General features: G+C 45.9%; 1 protein-coding gene across 1 annotated transcript in view; it reads left to right on the top strand.

The window, feature by feature from the left end:
• LOC138513733 (uncharacterized) overlaps positions 1-20,027 on the top strand; it is a 440,991-nt gene that overhangs the window by 364,257 nt on the left and 56,707 nt on the right. The window contains exon 16 of the mRNA XM_069628814.1: positions 7,892-8,029. Within this exon, the coding sequence (XP_069484915.1) occupies positions 7,892-8,029 (138 nt within the window). The remainder of the gene's footprint in view (positions 1-7,891; positions 8,030-20,027) is intronic.

The raw sequence follows: 20,027 nt of genomic DNA, 5'->3' as shown, positions 1-20,027 counted from the left end.
TTTCTAGTGGCCCCTAAACTTTGGAATCTGCTCCCGGCCGCTTTAAGAAGCCAAAGTTAGCTGATGGCATTTATGAAAGACTTAAAAACCCTACTATTCTCTTAAATCCAAGCTTTGCCTCCCTTACAATCCCTGCCACTGATTTCTGATCGCACATTCAATGCTTTTTGTTTGTTTGTATTACCGTAAGCGCCCTAATGTCTTTGGGTCCAAGGTACGCATTACAAATAAAATAAAGTAAAGTAAAAGGGTGGGGGAACAGGGAGAACAAAACAAGAAAACTATCCTACTAGGCCTTGTGACATTAGGATAGTGCATTTGCAGTAAAGAGAAGTGCAGGGAAGAGGGGAGGGCAGGGAGGGGAGTGCCAGTCAGGGGAGAAGGGCACGTGAGAAAAATGAGTGCCCATGGAGGCCAACTGGACAGAGGAGGGGAAAGCAGATAGTGCAGGGGAAGGAAGGTCCACGAGCTAAGTACGAGGTACGGGGCTGAAAGGCTTCAAGGGTGCAGGCCCAACCTGCTAGTGCAGGGGGAGGGGCCTGGAAGGGCAAGTGCAAGTGGAGGGGGGGCGGTCAGGCGAGACCAAGTGCACAGGTAGAGTGGACTAGGGGGGCCTGATGCCCTGTAAGACTCTGAAAGAACCAGGCAGCCAGTCAAGAGACGGACAGGGACATTAGCAGGGGAGTGGGAGCGGGAAGGAAGAAGGGAAAAGGAAGGTCTTGAGAAGCTTCCAGAATTTAAGGAGATCCGGCTCAAGTCTGAGAGGGGCAGGCATGCCATTCCAGATGGAGACACCGGCGGAGGAGAGAGACCTACGCCCACTCTACTTGGAAAAGCGTCTAATCTGCAGAGAGTTAGAGATAGATCACAGAAGGGCTCTAGCAGGGAGGTCCAGGCCCCAGAAAACCCTTGTGGATGATGCAGAGGGTCTTGAACTTGATCCTTACAGCAACCAGGAGCCACTGGAGAGATTTTAGGGGCGGAGAGATGCGGTCCCTGGGCTTGAGGCCAAAGATAAGTCCTGCAGTCCTGTTCTGGATTAGTTGAAAGGGGCAAAGGGAGGAGTTTGGTAGATTGAGGAAGAGGCTATTGAAGTAGTTCTGCTTGGAGAGGACCAGAGCTTTAGAGACATTGAGTTTCTGGGGGAATGTGAGGAAAGAAAGAATGCCACTAAGGAGGTTCAGCTGAAAGTGGGCCTTCTTGGCAAGGTCCATGATGTGAGGAGAGAAGGAGAGGGAGGAGTCGAAGATGACACCAAGGTTTTTGCCTCACAGGAGGGTGGGGGGGCCATTAGGGGTGGCCAGAGTGTCGGAGAGAAAGATGCAGCAGGGGTCCCAATGAGAAGGATCTCTGTCTGACTTGCATTAAGGCAGAGATCATTAGCAGTGCGCCAGACCTGAATAGCAGACATGCAGTCATGAATGAGAGAGGAGGCGGCTGAGGAGGGAAACTTGGAGAGCTGCTTGTCATCCGCATAACACTGGAAGTTAGGAAAGAAGGTGGAGATCAAATGGGCTAAAGGGGCAGGGGGATGTTGAAAGCCAAGGCGAGAGGATAGAGCCCTGAGGGACACCGCTGGTGGAGGGTGAGATCGTGGTGAGAAAAGGGCCCAGTTGAACCTTGGAAGGTCGGTCAGAGAGGAATGAGGCCAACCAGTCCAGAGCCAGGTCCGTGATGACAAGGGTATTACCGAGCCAATTTATCAGGGTGGCATGATTGATCAAATCAAAGGCAGCGGAAAGGTCAAGAAAGATGAGAACGGAAGGAGAGCTGGAATCGAGATTAGAGAGCAAGTCTTCACACGTGTTCAAGAGAGCACATTCCATGCCTCTGGCAGCTCTGAAGCTAGACTTGTGGTTGTGGAGACAACCAACAGATTCAGCGTGGTGGATAAGCTGGGAGATGGCCAGCTTCTCCAAGCGTTTGCTCAGGAAGGGGGTAATGGAGATAAGGCAGTAGTTTGCCGGACAGGAAGGGTCGGCAGAAAGCTTTTTGCAGAGAGGGTGCACAAGGGAGTGCTTGAGGAGTGAGTGGAAGGATCCAGTGGCAAAGAAGTGACGAAGTAGCTGATACACCCCTACAGATAAGGGCTGTATCAGCTAGTTGTACTCACAAAAAATAGGCAAAAAATGATAATATGGAGTAAAAATACTCTCACCAAAAAATAGAAAACAGGCTAGCGGGCACACAGACATGCTTGCCTTAATCTTGTTCCTGTATCCAGGTGAGTCGCACTGCCCCACGACCTCCAGGAACTTATAATTTAAATTGTGTTGCCCCCAGGCACCACGTGCACCGCGCTCCTTCAGCCCCCTTGAATCAGACTCCATTTCCTCCTCCTGCATCCCTCATGCCTCCCAAGCCGCCCTCCACTCCTGATTGGCCGCTTTTGTGCCTTAACCACCCACTCCAGGGCAGCCCTCTGCCGGCAGCCCCTGCGGCTAAGGCCCCCAAGGCAAAGGGCGGCTCCAGCAGAGGCGGCTCCAGAAAGTGTCAGCAGGTGTCTGCAGGGGAAGCCAGTGGCCAACCGTCGACCAGCACCAACCACCAAAGTAAGTGTGGCATGGGCGGGGAGTAGAGCAATTACTCTACTCCAAAATAAAACTACCACTCTACATTACCCTACCTCTGAACTGTGAATGTTAGCATCTGCTTCCCTTAAATGGAATTGCTAATGCTAAGTCATGCCAAACTGGAATCATGAACATTGGCCTGCGTCACATCCAGATAAGATCATGAATGTCTGCATATGTCACACTTAGATAGAACTGTGAATGTTAGCATGTTCCACACTTAGATGGAATGTAAATGTCGGCATGTGCCACACCTAGATGTAATCGTAAACAGCCTACGTCGCATCTAGATAGGATCGTGAAATGTCAGCATGTTGTACACTTAGATAGAACTGTGAATGTCAGCATGTGCCACACTTGCATGCAATCGTAACATTAGCCTGCATCGCATCTAGATAGGATCGTGAAATGTCAGCATGTGCCACACTTACATGTAATCGTAACATTAGCCTGCATCGCATCTAGATGGGAATTGTGAATCTCAGCATGTGCCACACTTGGATGGAATTAGAAATGTTAGCATGTCCCACACCTAGATGTAATCGTAAACATTAGCCTGCGTCGCATCTAGATAGGATAGTGAAATGTCAGCATGTTGCACACTTAGATAGAACTGTGAATGTTAGCATATTACATGTAATCGTGAACATTGGCCTGCGTCGCATCTAGACATAATCGTGAATCTCAGCATGTGCCACACTTAGATAGAACTGTGAATGTTAGCATATGCCACACTTAGATGGAATTGTAAATGTCAGCATATGCCACACTTGGATGTAATCGTAAACATTAGCCTGCGTCGCATCTGGATAGGATCTAATCTATCTTGGTTATTGGCATCTAAACAGCGATGCCAATAACCAACAAACTAACAATTTCACCCCCTGCATGCACCTCTCAAACTCTAAACAAACACAACCACAACCCTATAACACAACAAACCGCACAAATTTCCCTACACCACAACAACAAAACAAACCACCCATAGACTCGCACAACAGCACACAACGTCTACCGACCGGAAAACACGCCAAGCCCAGCGAACGTTGTTAACCGTGTTGAGGCTGCCAATGGCACATCACTTCTCTCTTTCACTTTCCCCACTTACTCCCACTAACTCACCCACCCTTCCCTTTTCAGAGCCGCCAGATCACCACGGGACCACTCCAGTGGTGATAGTGCACGGTACAAATATCCTTTAACATTAACAGACATCAGAGCTTGTGCCCTGCTCTCCCACACAGTTCAATGGATATGTTTGGACCAGTAGTGCATCTTGTACTGTGGAAAGAAACTATTATTATAACTGCTAAAGCAAAAGAGGTACAAAATTATGTTTTAATCTGCATGAATAACTAGGTACAAAGACATATTACAAAAGAAATGTGTTTTACAATCAACAACCTTTTTATAAAATACTCCCATTGGGAATGTGATTTACTTTTTTCTCCCTAAAAAAACATTTTACCGTCAGCTTGCAAAAATAGGGAGAAAAATATTCCCACTTCAAAATCTCATTTGGAGCACTGGATGTCCTCTTTCTTTCATTGTTGTCTCCGACTCCTAGGTTGGGATAAAAGACACATCCATCGCCCTTTCTCCAAGACAATGTTTTCTTGCATGTGTCCTTGGTGTGTACTCCTCTGCCCTTTCACGATTCTCTGTGTTGGAGCCCCTTTACCACCAGAAGTTTTTACTCTTGGCCAAGTTTGGTATTTGACAGTTTTTTCATCATGAAGGCAAGATGGTTAGCTTCAGTGCAGATTGTTACTGGGAGGAGGTTCCACAGCCAACCTTCCTGCACTGCACATCATCTGTCTCACCTTGATTACAGTGTGTGAGATATGGAGAAGGCTTGTGTCCAAGAAGTGAAGGCGGCAGTCAAGTTTACATGAGGCAAAGAAGGAATGCAGCTGAAGCACCCCCACTGTCCAATTCCCTCTGCTGAGCCTTCTGAAGTGCTCTACTAAGGCCTTCCTTGGTTCCCTCTCGTGCTTTGTCGTTGCCATTGACTGCACTGCACTGAAACAAGGTTTCCCTTTCACAGTTAAGAGCACTCCCTCAGCTGAAAAAAACATCAATGCACACATTCAGATTCTAGATTCTCTGCTTTTCAGCTTGGTCCGGTACCTGCACTTTACGTATGAGCAGGGTTGGAAGCTATTGCTGGGGAAGTTGGAGGGGGGCCCCTAATCTTCCACCAAGAGGGCTATCCATCCAATCATCTCTACATGCTGGGGTTGGGTGCCTTCCTCACCTCCCTGCTTTGAGGTCTTTAGTCCCCAAAACCCTGTCTTCATTTAGCTCCTGAATGAGTTGCAATAGTTTTGTGCTTCAGTGAACATTTCCTGCACCTCCTATTCTTTACTTCTCTCTTTCTTCTTTCCATCTCCTCCCTGCTTAGACATGTGCTTGTTACCTCCAGCCAACCTCGGATCACATCCGCTTGGCTTTGTACAATCCCCTTTCTTTACTACTTCTTGATCCTTCTTTAGCCCCCTCTATTCTTTCCTTTCTTTTGCGGTTCTTCCTCACGGCCTTCTCCTGTCTCTTCTCTCTAATCTGGTGCCCACCCTGCACCTCCTATATGCTCTGCCACTCTCTCGTTTCTCCATCCCTGCAGGTGCCACCCTGCTTAAGCTCAGAGTTTGCCTCTAGCACCTCTTCCACATCAGTCTTCCCAGGGACTGACATGTCAACCCCTCCAAACTCCTTAAATAGATTGTCTGCTTCCCCTCCCAAGATATCACTTCTAAACACCCCTCTCTGTATCTCCTCCTCTCTTCCCTTAATATCAACCAAACCAACTCTTTAACAAATTCCTCCACTTCTCCTTTACTGGTATCATGCCTTTCCTCCTCGCTATTGCATTCACCCTCCTCCCCCTCTCATTTAGTGTTCTACCTCCTTACCACTGCTTTAAAACACCTCCAACCTTCTCTCCCGGTGTCTGGCCTCCTCCCTTCATCATCCTTCCTCCTGCTTTCTGTCCACCCCTCTCCAGCCTCCTCCACCTCCTCCTCTGTTCTCCAGCACTTCCCACAGCTCGTTCTCTGCTTCCAAACTTCCACTATGTAGCTCTGAAAATCACTATCTATGATATGATATGATTGGTTATTTATAACGCGCTTAATACCCAGAGGTTTCTAAGCGCGGACCCGGCAATCAAACCTTTGTTTCTCCGTGTCGTCTTGCTTCCAAGGTGAGCACGTTGCTACTGAGCTATCCTCCCAAGACTGTGCTGGTAGCTAGAACATATATAGGACTGGGATTACATGCCTACGCCCTTATTGGTGGGAAGGGGCATGTGATGTGCTGGGCATGCTCAGTGTCTGGGAGACCTTCTAGTTCCATGTTCTGGAAAGAAATGCATACATTTGAGTAGCTGCCATATTGGTTTCCATTCTGGAATGTTCTTCCCATTAGAGAGGCTGCAGCAGCTGCTCTTACTCTATGCCTGTTGCTTGAAGTGTCTCCCTCTTCAGAGTTTAATGTGTCTAGCTCCCATAGACCAAAGGTGAGTGGGTGTGTTGGCCTTTCCCTTGAGAAGATGGTAGACTGAAGGATTACTTCACTAGCTTATGGCTTTCTGGCCATGTTTCTCTCACGGATTCCAATGAAAGGTGGGGCTGCAAAGGTCTCTCTCCCCATCATGAATGCACCTGTGAGGGAAACATGAGCTCTACCCCACAGGTCTCTCCTCTCTGTGGGAAAGAAGGTTCGCTCTCTCTGAATCTCCTCTCGCTGCATGGGAGAGGGCTGTCCTTCTTTCTGTCACTCTGAGTGTTAAATGGGAGAGTGGTGTGGGTTCCCCAAGAACATTCTCTTATGAGGATGGAAAGCTCTCCCGCGGGACTCTATGGTCTTCCCCAGCATCTTCCTATCTAGAAATCTGTAGCTGTGCCCTCCTAGTCTAGTCTGGTTATGTTCCTTTTAGAGAATAGAGGGAATGTGAGAGATGCCGTTTTAGAGTTAGCAGTATCTGGATGCCCTGGGCCCATACCATATTCTCTCACAAACCTGCTGACCTCAGGGACCCGACTGTGGCCCTGCCCAGTGCTCCTCATCCCATACCTGCAGAGGCGGCCCCCAGATCTGGTTCGGGTTTTTCTTCTGACACAGGAATTCGGAGACTCGTAGTCCTGGAAGAATGGACTGAGTGGCTTGGTCCAGAGGTATTTCTGGTCTGGGGGATGTTGGGATGACGTCTACAGGTCCATGTGATGATGGCCGGGATGTCACTTCGCCACTGCTCCTTTTACATTTTCCTTGGCTGACATCTTGAATTGGGTAGTTTTGGGGTTTGGCTCATAAACTTGGGGGATTGCCACCTATATAATAATAAACTATTGGTATTGAAAGTATATCTGGGTTTGGCACATTTGTCTGGCATTTGTGCTGGGATACATGTATGCCAGTACTATACCAGTAACACATTCTTGTCACGTCTAGGTGACCTAAAACAGTAATTTCTACTTGCCCCAAAAGTCGTATGAATGATAAATCAATTGCAGGAATTCTTCTGTTCCTTATCTGCATTCTTGTTACATTTAAGAAGTCAGTCATTTCCGTCTTCAAAAGCATTTGTTTGAAGATATGAACCAGCTTCTGATGTAATACAGTGCAAGATTAACCAGGTGCACCACCAGTCACACTTGATTTCCTAGTAATTCCGCCTACAGGAAACCCCACTGAATTACAGTAGCTGGTCTTATTTTCTTTGTTTTGTATAGAAAATAAAGTTTAGTAGTGGCACATTATTGCTTTATTTTCTAATAAAAATGTGAAGACTAGTAATGACATGGTATTAATTTTATTGAGAACGTGTGTAGAAAATTGTTAGATATAAATATTGAAATGTTAAAAATATCGGTTTTGGGGAACATGTCTGTCTATAAAAAATAAAAACTGTTGGCTTTGCCAGTGCTTGATTTCTTTTCTGTATGGTTGCTCAATTGCAAGTGTTTTTTAAGGAAACAAAAACGCTTGCCATTATCCACCCACCATGGTGCTCATGGCAGTAATGCCTTCCATGGCAAGCAGGGCCGGGTGATGGCAGTCTGTTCTCAATAATGACCCTCATAAATGCTGGCTGTGGTCTGTTACCACCTGGTACAGCCCGCCACAGAAAGGTTTGCCTCAATATATCCCTTTGTGCGCAGTCTTTCTCTGCTTCTCAGAAACCCAACCCACTTTTGGAAATGTGGTCCCCAATAAGGCCTTTAACGCAATGCCTCAAAGAAGTACTGATGTAGTAACCCTCCCTTTGTCAAAGGTTTGCTAATGACCTGTACATTTTTTTTAATGCTGTTTTGAAGTGTGTTACGAACCAACAGACCAGGGCAAAGCCTCAAAGCCCTTCATGTCAGACACCTGGAAAGAGCTGACCTACATATCTCCTAACCTGCTGGAGCTCAGAGCAATACACCAGAGCCTCGGCAACACTGTGCCCCAAGGTAAGGTTCTGCACATCTGAAATTATAGGTACATTTATTGTTCTGCCACACATGTTCATTGCCAATCAATTAATTGTAAATTGTACATCCAATGTATTTGTATTTCATGAATGTAGGGTATGTATGCGTGTGCATGCAAGAGAGAATGTGTGCACACCTGTGTGTCCGCGTGGAAGAGTAAGTGTGCGCATGTGTGAGTGAGTGAATCTGCATGAACTAGTGAGTGTTTCTTTGTGGGAGTGGCATGCATGTGCTTGTTTAGCAGGGGAGGAGGTGTTACACCGGCACCATGAATGTGATTTACAGTGGCATGCTTTCATGTATGTATTACGGGCACCATTACGTATGTGTCCCGCATGGCAATCCTAAACTGTATTTGGGTACAAGCAGCATGACAACATTGCTTTAAATGGACGTGCAGGAACATGTTGTGGTCACAGGAACCATGCACGTATTTACACTGACATTCAGGGATATATTGTAAACACCACCATGAAAGCCTTTTACAGTAGTAATTCTTGAATATATGTTGGTTCAAATTTGCCAAATTGCGGGAGCACCGCTACTGCAAACAAACAAGGTCAAATAGCTGTTCTTTGGAATGATCCCCACACAGAAGGGTCAACAACCACGTCTCAGCTCACTGTAACTTAAAAAGAGTAGAAATGTGTATTTGAATATCAGTCTGGTACCTTCCACTAAGTAGGCCCAGTACTGAAATGCTAGGCAATTCTCCTTGGAACAAGAATACCAACAGCAACCCCAGACACACATTTCTGTCTTGTTGGGCATCATCAATGAGGTGAAACCGTCTCCCTCCATAGCACAGAGAGCAAAGGGTCTGCATCTGGATTACCCTTCTAACCTGCATAACCCTTCTCAAACTGGAGTACTGTGCCAGAATCCTCTCTGGTCTCCCCAAATATGCTTTCTGTCCTCTCGACAAGATCATTTCCTTTGCTACCAGGACTCGCTTTGAACTCCCTCACTTCACAACTACTTCCTCGTACCGTCACTAGGCTGGATTCCTGACGATGCAAAACAGGGTCAGATTTAAATGTCTTCTTCTGGTTCTCAAATCTGTCCACAATAAGGCACCACTGTATTTATCTTCCTCTATCCAACTCTATAAACCTTCTCTTAGTCTCTGCTCTGCCTCCTCGACTACCCTTGTGATTATTCGCCCTCCTTGTGCTTCATCCTGCTTCCCCTCTTTCTTTCTTCTTGCTCCACTTGCATGGAATTCTCTTCCCCCGGACATCCGAGAAGCAGTCGATAAGAATGTGTTCAAAACCAAACTAAAAGCCTTCCTCCTCGCCTCAGAGTTAAGGTCTTAACCCACCTCTCATCTGCTTGCAAGCTAACATGTTTAACTCGCCTCTAACCTGCCCCTGTCTCTCACTTCCTCTTTTATTTATTTATTTCATTTATTGACAGCGCCCAAACCCGTAAGTATCACAGTGCTGGTAACTTCGGAACATGGGAAGAATATGGCACATAAGCAGGAAAATAAATGTTGCAGAAAGACAGGTAGGAACCAGGGGGTGCCCCAAAAACAGGTTAGTCGTATTTATCAAACAGCCAGGTGTGTAGCAGTTTTCTGAAGAGGAGGTCGGAATCCTGCTCTTGGATGTGGAGAGGTAGGGCATTCCATAGGGTGAGGGCAATGACTGTGAAGCAGGTGCCCCCAGCTCTTTTGTTTTCAGAATCTCAGGATGGCTATTGACGAGGTGGATGCGCGGCATAGGCAGGGGTGTTTTGGTTCTTTTGGAAATGCAAATTGATTGTTGCAACCTAAACGCAATCTTTACAGCGAGCTCATTAGTGTTGGCCGTGGGTCTTATAAGTTGGGGTATCTGTGGCTGCTAGGTAATAATGCCATTGAGGTTGCCCAATGGTTGCAAAAACTGATAGGAAAAAAGGAATTATATTACCTTAGGAGCGCCATTAGACTAAGATTTGATCACAAAATTATAGATGAAAAACAGAAGCATGAAAGTTCATCAGTTACAATATTTAATGGTGATCCAATTATAAGCAAGCATAAGTCATTTAGAAAAATGAAGACTTAAGGTCCTGATTCTGTAGTTTCCACAATTGGGATCCTTATTTGATGTATGTTGCCTTGGTAACCGTAGTTAGTACTTTGTGATAGGCTGCTTGGTGTAAATAAATTCTCTCATGTACATGTTCCCTCAACACGTGTTTGTCTAATATTGTAGTATTGGTTCCTCAGGAGGTTTTTTTTGTTTGGTGGAGCTATATGGTAACGTCGGAAATCGCGTGATTTAGGACTTGAGTTCATCTTGGGTCCTCGTCATATTAGCATAAGATCAGGATACAGTTATGGATTCCTTTTGTGAGCTAGTTGTTTGGAGCGTTTCCAGAGCTGTCGCGGTATGATAGCCGAGCGCTTCACAAGATTACCATGTAGCTCCACCAAGCAAAAAAACCCTCCTGAGGAACCAATACTACAATATTAGAGAAACACGTGTTTAGGGAATATGTACATGAGAGAATTTATGTACACCAAGCAGCCTATCACAAAATTCTTTTGGAAATGCGTTTGGCAAGGTATGGGGGTGCAGTATTGTGGATGTAACTGTGTGTTAGGGAGAGAATCTTAATCCATACGTGCTTTGATGGGCGTCTGGCATGAGAGATGCGGTCCAAGCATTTGAGGCCCCAAAAAGCTTGGAGGGCATTGTTTGGGATCAACTGAAGGTTTGTCATATTTTTAGAGGAGGTGCCTGCAAGGATGACTTTGCAGTAGTCTAGTTTGCTACCTATAATGGCTGTGGTGAGGGTGAGGCCGTTGTCCGTGGATAGGAATTTTCTGCTGAGGTTGATGAGTCTAATGGTGTAAGCCACTGAGGAGGCTAGGGCTTTGATGTGTTTGTGCATAGATAATTCTGCATGTAAGTGAACACCCAGTGTTTTAACATGGTTTGAGACACTCGTAGTGTTTCCGTCAATGCAGAAAGATGCATAGGCGCAGTCTAGACATTTGAGATGGTATGGGGATCCTACGATGAGGAGCTCTGTTTTGTCATCATTCAGGCAGAGATGGTTTTCCGCAATCCAGGCCTGAATGACGCTGTAGACTTGATTGATATTAGCAGGGTCAGTGTCGTGGTTACAAGTAAGTTTTAGCAAAATGTGGGTGTCATCAGCGAAGTTGGTATAGAGGATCCCAAGGTTATTGTGGTGGTCGAACAGGGTTTTAGTGAACATATTGTACAGGGTAGGTGGAATGCAAGAACCCTGAGGGACACCGTAGGGTTCAGGTATGGGATCGGCAGCGTCTGAGCCTATGAAGACCCCTGATCGCTCGCTGAGAAAGGCTTTGATCCAGCTGGTGGCTTCTCTGGAGAAATTAAATTTGGTGGAGAGGTGTTGGCAGAAAATATTGTGATCTGCATCCACTCTAGCACTTCACCCATCATGGTCACATCCCAAGCACAGCTGGCCGTACCGCCTAGCTGCACTTAAAAATGTCCAATGTTCTTTGTCCTTAATCTATGTATGTCCACTTATGTATTGTCCCCGATGACTGTTCCATTTACTCCCCTCAACAACCTGGTCAGAATGTCCCTCAAACCCACCCCATTGCAAGAAGCTCACTGCTTCCCTTGAAATCTGATTTCTTATCTATTAACGTTCTTTTGTGATCAAAAGAGCATTGTTTCTCCTGTATATAAATACACTAAATAAACGTAGGGTGAAACCAAAAGCATTGGAGCAAATTTGCAGAATTGTCGAGCTCATCTACTAAGGATGTACACTGCCAAACAACCTGTTCTCTGGGATGATTCCCACCTAGGAGGGCCTACAACCACGTTTTCACTCATTGTACCTTTCACAAAGGAGAAATATCCCTTTTCATATCACCCACAGTGTCAGTGGCTGCCTGTAATGACTTTGCATTGCAAAGAAGGAAGAAAAAAGGGGCCCAAGTACCATGGTACCTGCCTTAAGATAGCAAGGGCTTTCAGCAAACCGCTCATGCCTTTGCTCCTCGTGAGGGACAGTCTGAATGCAATGATTCTCATTCCCAATCCACCTCAGAGGCAGTGGTATTTCAAGGGATCAAATTTAGGGAGGGCACAGAAGGGACCAGAGGCAACAGTATGAGGGCCACCTAAAAATGGACAATGTGAATGAATGTTTTTCCAAATTGACATGGACGGAGTAGCCCAAAGTAAACCTGGGGAGGCAACAATGGTACATTTCCACAGCACAATGTTTGGGGAAAGTTGGATAAAAAGAAATGTACAAGCAATTTTGTAGGAACAATTACATATTCTAACACTTCTTATGCCAAGGTGTCAATTGCATCATAAGTTAGTAAAAATTACACCATTTTTAATATTGTTCCAGGAGAACATGCAGTGCACACCATTGTGTCTGGAAGTGCCAGAATATAACCAAATAAGTTGCACGGTGTTACCATTAAATTGCCAGGTTACTTTCAAATATGCTTTAGTGCTGCTTAAATGCTGCAGACTGCTGTCAATTCAGGGTGCCCCGTGTTGCCCTACTACAGGGAGTTGCTAATAAAAGTGATAACCTACCTGAAGTCATGTTTAAATACACCATGGTTCTCTTAGAAACTGCAGTGTTTGGCGCAATATGCCAGCCTACCAGTTAAGCATAGCCTTGTCAGTTACGAACAACTGTACTTAATCACAGTCAACATAATCCGAGTTCCAACCATGCCATGTCATCCTTGCACAAGCCTGCCCATGTATGACATGTTCTGATGTAAGTGCCGCCTCAAATCCACCAACAGTTCCATCTTATGCCTGGTCAGTCAGCCACTATATGTAATTTATAGCCTCGCAGGGGCTGCAATAATATGTCAAAAGTGCAGCTTCAAACGCCCCCGTAAAAACATTTTATGAGTGTCACATATGTAAGGTAGAGCGCTACAAGTCCAAACTCAAATGACACACCACCACCCATAATGCAAGCCCTGAACCTTGCATCCTGTCCCAATACCCAGAGCACAAGCCCCAACTGGTCTGAGCCCGATAGAGGGAGACTGATTGAAGATTTTGTCTTAGAACGGATCTAAGCCTGGCAGAGGGGGATTCGGGGTGAACCGTGAATCACCTGAGAAATTGGATACGTGGAAATCCTAAGAAAATTGTGTTTGTGAAAATCTGAACCCGGCACAGGGGGATCCAAGGTGAACAGTAAATCACCTGAGAAAAGTGTGTGTATGAGAATCCTGGAAGGAAAGGAACTTTATTATTTGTTTGTTGCATTAGGCCCTCTGAAAGAAGAGACTCAGAATAGCAAAGAGACTTTGGCACAGAAGGCCATGATGTTGAAGTTTTGAACTGCACCCTCATGCTAGAGAAGCCAGAGACTGTGCTAAGCTCGAGTGTGCCACCTCATCCCGTGCTGAAAACATTGGGAAGGGAAGCCAAAGTCTTGAATATCCTGACATATCATTTCTTGAACACTTTCCTTTTGCATAACATTGTTTTCCAGACTATTTGTATTTAGAGGTAAGGATTGGCAATATGTTTATTAGTATAGGCCCTTTTATTTTGAGAAGACACCACTAGGACTGAGTTATTATTATTTGATTGTCGGAGCTTGCTCCCATCTTTAGATTTAGGATTAGATGGGCATTTTTCAAACCCATTTGAAGTTCAATGAACGCCCCTTGTACTGTGGTCATTTGTGTCTCTCTTGCCGTTGATACCATGCCTTCCTTACAGGGGAGACGGACAATAACGTTTCTACTAGGTCGTGAGACAATTCAGAGGGTGCAAGTGCAGAATATAAATGAGTGAGAGGAGGGAAGGTGAAGGAAGGGGAAGAGCAGGGAGGGATGACAAACAATAATGTTCCTACTAAGTGGTGAGACAATTCAGATCGTGCAATAAAACAGAAAGAGAGGGGGAGGATGGGCAGAGCAGTAAGGGGAGGAAGGAGGAATTTTCAGGGGTAGGGAAGAAGTTTACAAGCGAAATGATTAAAGGTCAGCACAAAGCAGGAAATGGAGAACCGACATTAGAGTGGGAGAAATATGGGTAAGGAGCATCTTATGATGCAAGGGGCTAAAACAGTATGCAGGGAAAGGTAGAATGCAACATTGGACAGCCTCAAAACTTGATGCGGGGATTAAATGAAGAATGCAGGAGCAGATGGGTAAAAAGCAGGAACAGGTAAGGTAAATGCACAGTCTGTCCGTGACCATGCATCATGGTACGGTGGCAACATCTGGTATACATATCAAGAAGGACAAAATAAAGGTAGAAGTAGGTTAAATGTGATTTTACCGATGGTACATTTCATCGCGACCAAAATACTGGTGATTTATTATAATTTTTGTTCCTTCATTTAGGGGGGTTCCCCCCAAAGTCACTGATTTTCCATGCTTATAACGCAACCCCAAACCCATCCTGACACATTTCAACCCTTATCCCACTACCCTATATATATTTATTTAATATTTTTGGTATTATGGTTTTCGGTGAAATGTACCATTTGGAATTATTCTCGGTAAATTGACTGGGTTCCTAGAAGTACAGTCTAGCAGCTATGCCTCGTGGAAACTAATGCAGTTAGTGGCTCAGAAGAGAAAATCAGACTGGAGCCCAGGTACAGAAGCAATCTGTAGCTGTTAAAGTTAGTGGCATATGCGGCAAAAGGATCTGAAATCAGGATAAAGTGCATTCCAAGAGAAGCATACGCTGCAGCAGTGTCACATGTGAGGATATGGAGCAGTGTAGGTTAATCCAGAGAACAGCGAAACACCGGTAGCAGTCAAACAAAGGAGAGAACTGACCAGAAGGGGATTCAGCCTTCCTTACCATAACGTGGCCCAGCAGTGAAGCACCACATCGGGTTTTGTGACAAGGATACAGCGGGGTGGTATCATCCGGGTAGAGTGGGAAAGCCGCCGTAAACCCCGGACAGGCCCAGACAGGCTAACAGGCCTTTTATGTAGGCCTAGATGTGGGGCCGGACCAGCTACGCTCGATCCAGGAAGCCAGGAAAAGGTGCTTCCCAGCCAATGGCAATGCTTGGCAGGAGCAGGCTGGGAAGTGAATTTGGCTTCAAAGGTATTGGAGGGGGTGGCCATGTTGGCATGGAGCTCCAGCTCCCACGCACTGCTACAATGATTCACGGGCAGTGCGGCAGGGATGAAAGAGACTGCCTGCACTGCCCGCTCAGGAAGATGAATGAATGGCTAACCTGCCCCCCACCACATAGAGCACAATACCTACACCTAGCAACCTGCGCCCACCACCTACAGCATAACCCCTATACCTAGCATCCTGCCCCACCACCACCAAAGCACAAGCCCCAAACAGGGCATCTTACCCCTTACCACCAAGTCTGCATGGCCCATACCTGGGATCCTGACTGCCCACTACCCAGAAAACAAGCTCTATACCTGGCATCCTGGCCCCACCACCATGAATGCAAGCACTGTACCTGGCATCCTGCCCCGCCACCACCCACCACACATGCCTCATATCGGGCATACCTACCCCCTCCACCCAGAATGCAAGCCCCATAGCTGGCATTCTCCCCTACCACCATCCAGAGCACAGGCCCCATACCTGACATCCTTCCCCCCACTATGCAGAGCACAAGGCCCATACCTCGTATCCTGCCCCCCACTACCTAAAGCGCAAGCCCCATACCCGGCATCATACCTCCCCACCACCCAGATCTCAGGCCCCCTACCTAGCATCCTGGCCCCATACCACCCAGACCACAAGCCCTAAACCTGGCATCCTGACCCCCACCACCACGATTGCAAGCCCCATGCCTAGCATCCTGCCCTCCCTTCATCCACAGCACAAGCCCTATGCCTGGCATGCTGCCTCCTCCCACCCATAGCTCAAACCCAACACCTGGAATCTCCCCTCCTCCCCCACCACCCTGTGTGCATGTCCTAAACCTGACAGCCTGCACCACCACCAAGATTTCAAGCCCCATACCTGCATCCTGTTGGTCCCCAGGCGTCAGCCCGGGAGCGCATTCCTCTAATGTTCTATGCTAGTTTTCTCCATAGAGATGCAGCAAACGCAGCAACCCGAGCCCGCATCAGCCTCCTGGGGAGGAGGACACAACATTGTGTAGTGGAGGCAAGTGCACCTTTGGCCCAACCCTAGAGACATTACTGCTAAGAGGGCGTGATGAGCCCTTCTGTGTAGTTAGCCTATATCTCCACAGTAGGGGGGATATAGCCACCCACTATGAACCCGTGCGTCCTGGTGCCTAGATCTTTCCACCCTTACTCTTCCACAAAGACATGGAATTAGGAGGACGTTTTGAGGCCACCATTTATTTGAGTGTGCATTGCCCCTAGGCATATCAACCATTTCCCGGCTGCAAATGTCAGACTGCTAGCCACACACCTCTAGGTGGTGTTTTATTTGTGATCCCCTATACACAAACTACCCTTCTCCCTACACATCTTTATCTTCATTTTCGAGGTAACTCCAATTTCTCAATGACTTTATGCAAGATTCTTAATTTATTTGTGATTCTTTTATTCAACAGATTATTTCCAATGGTGTAGTTTCTTCAGGAAAAAGTAGATTGCACAGACGTTTCATCGTGCATATTACATATGTTGAATAGTTTCTTATGCGCCTTCTCAGCCCAGAAGTGGATCACAGATGTAATCTCAGCAGATGCTACTTGTGAGAAACCAGAAGGTGTCTCACCCGCTAGTCCCCGGTCTCTTTCTCATGTGGCCAGGGCACAGCCATCGCCTCTGGATCCAGACCCTGGGTGTGAACCAGTGCGGGAGGATCACATGGGTGAGGAGTCCTCAGGGAGTGGGAGTAGGATATCTTGTGGCTAGACGCGGTATCCCCCCTATAATCCCTTTGACCCATCCTATCAGGTAGGATATCTAGTGACTGTAACCCCTCCCTTGCCTTCACAAACACTGCTACACAGACAGCCCACTCTGGGAGAAAACAGACTAGTACCCGAGCAATGGACCGGGCATGTCCCATTACCATGGTCAGGCAGAGTCAGGAAATCACTGTTAACGACTCACACCTGATCTCCATGGAACTTCCCCCACATGGATAAAATGCAAAGCACAGAATCCCACTTTGAGCGAGCCAGAGCACACAAAGGGGCAGTTTCTTCAAGGCCACAATGAATAGATGAAGAAAAATGACAGGTTGAGAAGAGAGAGAAATGAGGGAGATGCCCTTGAGCTTTTTGTCGAGTGATCGTTATACTCTTGAGGATTTGAAAGCAGCATGTGCAAAGCCAGGAAGTGAAGCAAAAGAATCCTATTCTGTGTGTCCGAGAGACCCGGGGCCCTCCTGCATGACTGGCAAAGTCAGGGAGGAACAGCAGTTGCCATGGTATCACCCTTGGTGCCTGGATCAAAGCCGAAAGCAGAACCTTCAACAGAGCCGGTGAGTCTGGATGAACTGTACTAGGCTAGTCTGTTTCTACAAGGTTTTGTGCCTTTGAGTTGTCAGAGTTGTGTAAGAATAGGGTCAGATTCTGGCTGAGGGAGACCCAAAGTGAATGTTATACCTGAAAACGAATGACAGTGAACTTTTGAGGAGAGAGAACTTTAAGTGTTGTTTTGGTAACACGTGACATTCTGCGAGCGAGAGACTTTTGGAGAGCAAGAGACTTTATAGCAGGAGGTCCTATTTGATTTTGAACTGCATCCCGCTGCTCAAAGAAGCTAGAGTGTGTTCCAAGCTCAAGTGTGACGCATTGTCCTGTGCTGAAACGTGGGAAAGGGGAGCTCATCACTCATCTGTTTTAAGATATTATTTCTTGAATACTCTTTCTTTTGAATACATCATTTTCCCACAATTTGTATTTAGAATTAAGTATTGGCAATTGGTTTATTAGTACAGGCCATTTTCATTTTGACAAGACTGGACTGTGTTATTTTTACTTTGATGGTTGCAGCTTACTCCCATCTTACTAGATTTAGGGTTAGATAGGCGTTCATCCAACCCATTGAAGTTCAATAAACATCCTTGAACTGTGATCACTTGTCTGTCTTCACTGTTTGATACCATGCCTTCCTTACATATTGCAGGCATGGATCTGACCCATATTTTGTTGTTGTTAGTGTCCTTTGTGGCTCTATCATCCAGATCACGTCTAACTATATCCTCTCTTAAATTACGATTCCTCTTGTAAGGAAATAGCAGTTATTACAGTGCTTAGTGGATGAATTGAGTGACACATACACTCTTTGATTATGTTGTTTTTCCCACCTGTTTCGTTCAATCTTTATTTTACGAATATTTTTTTCTTCTTCTAATTCAATAAAGCTGTAAGTACAGGAACAATTTCACTTGTGATCTAGGACACAAATCATACCCAAGTAAATTCTTGTGATCTGTCAGTTAAAAAAAATAGAAGAATTTTCTTTTATCTTTAATCAGTAGTGTTCCCAAATCGAGTTTTTCTGTGGTGAATGTGTGCTCTAAATCTTATTCCAGGATGTATCCTCGGACCATCTGGTCTTGCTCCCATTCCCAGCGCTTAACAAAAGGCAAACCTCGCACACTTGGTTGGTGGTCCCGGGAGACACCAATGAGGAGTAGAAAATCTTTCTTCCAATAATAGTACTTTTACGCAGTTGTATGAGAAGCCCGGAAAGTACTGGCATTCTGGGGACCGGAGTTCTCTCCTAAGAAGATGGAAATTTTCAAACCCATGATGCAGGACACACGAGCCTAGAATGGCCCTTGCAAAGCAGAACGGCGACATTTCCATGGCCACAAAATCGCGGAAAGGATATTGTTTGACTTTCAAGCTAATGAAACCCGTGGAAAACAAATGTTGACTTTATTTAAATAAGTGTATCTGCTTTTCCTCTCGGTCACCATTCAAGCTTGTGTGATGTTATCAGGCCTAAGTAGGGGTCGGGCTCAAGTGGCTTGCCCCTACAGCTGTCTCACAAAGAAGAAAAATACACTAATGCCACAGGAAAAAGGGTTTTATGAAAGATTGATTCTGGCCCGCGGTAAGCGAATGTACAGGCTAGCAGCAGCCTGCATATGCGAAAAGAGCTTAGTCCCTCTAGGAAACTTCTGACCTCTCACCTTTTGGAGAGTTTTCACAGAGTTGTGGAAGGGAGAGATCTAGCATATGGACCTATGACATATATCCAAGTTGAGCCAATAGGCTATAAGGCATATCATTTGATGGGATTGTACGGCTCCACCCCCTCTACAGATGCAAAGAGGACAAGTATGCTTCAGTTCTTTCTACACCATACAATGCAAACTGTCGTGGCCCTTTACTTTGCATTTTCTCTAAACAGGCTTAGCTCAGCCCCAGGCGTTCCACATATTGGCAAGAGAGAAAGGTACACTGTCAGAGAAGGGAGATACCAAGACCTTCCGATCTTTAGAGGCTTCCTGGCAGAGTGGAAACACTGGCTTGAAACATAGTTTCATTTCATGTCAGGAACTAGGCATTGCTCATGGAAAGCCCTTTGCCTATACTTGAAATTCAGACAAAGCATCATTAACTGGTTCAAAGAAAACGACCACTAAGGCCACCTTTCCTAATATTCCCAATTTCTGTAATGTAAATAGACATACTAGGCACACAGCATACTGACCCTATCTTTGTCACGTAATGCCCGCCGGCTAAATTTACCGTGTGTATATACTTTGTTGCTGTATCTGAACATCTGAATGCATCATAACTGTGTATTTGTATTATAATTGTGTAACCTTGTAACTCGAACTATAAACTGAAAATGTTCCTGTACCTTGTGCCCTGATACACTCGGGTCTGGCCTGCATTACAAATAAATAAACAAACATACAAACATTGTGAAAGGTTAATGCTTTATTCTAACTGGCCTTCTCCCTATCTCAACACTCCTGCTGTACTCGCCCACACTCCCGCTTTGCAGATTCCCAGATTGAATTTAAAATTTGAGGACCTGCTGCAACTAGTAGACCCATGGCTGTTCCTCCTCTTTGAGATTGGCTTCCGGGTCTTCTAGAAG

This window comes from Ambystoma mexicanum, chromosome 12 (genome assembly GCF_040938575.1).
Source record: "Ambystoma mexicanum isolate Mex_15411 chromosome 12, UKY_AmexF1_1, whole genome shotgun sequence".
Classification (NCBI taxonomy): domain Eukaryota; kingdom Metazoa; phylum Chordata; class Amphibia; order Caudata; family Ambystomatidae; genus Ambystoma; species Ambystoma mexicanum.
The sequence above is the reverse complement of the archived record's forward strand: the minus strand, read 5'-3'. Positions and strand labels throughout refer to the sequence as shown.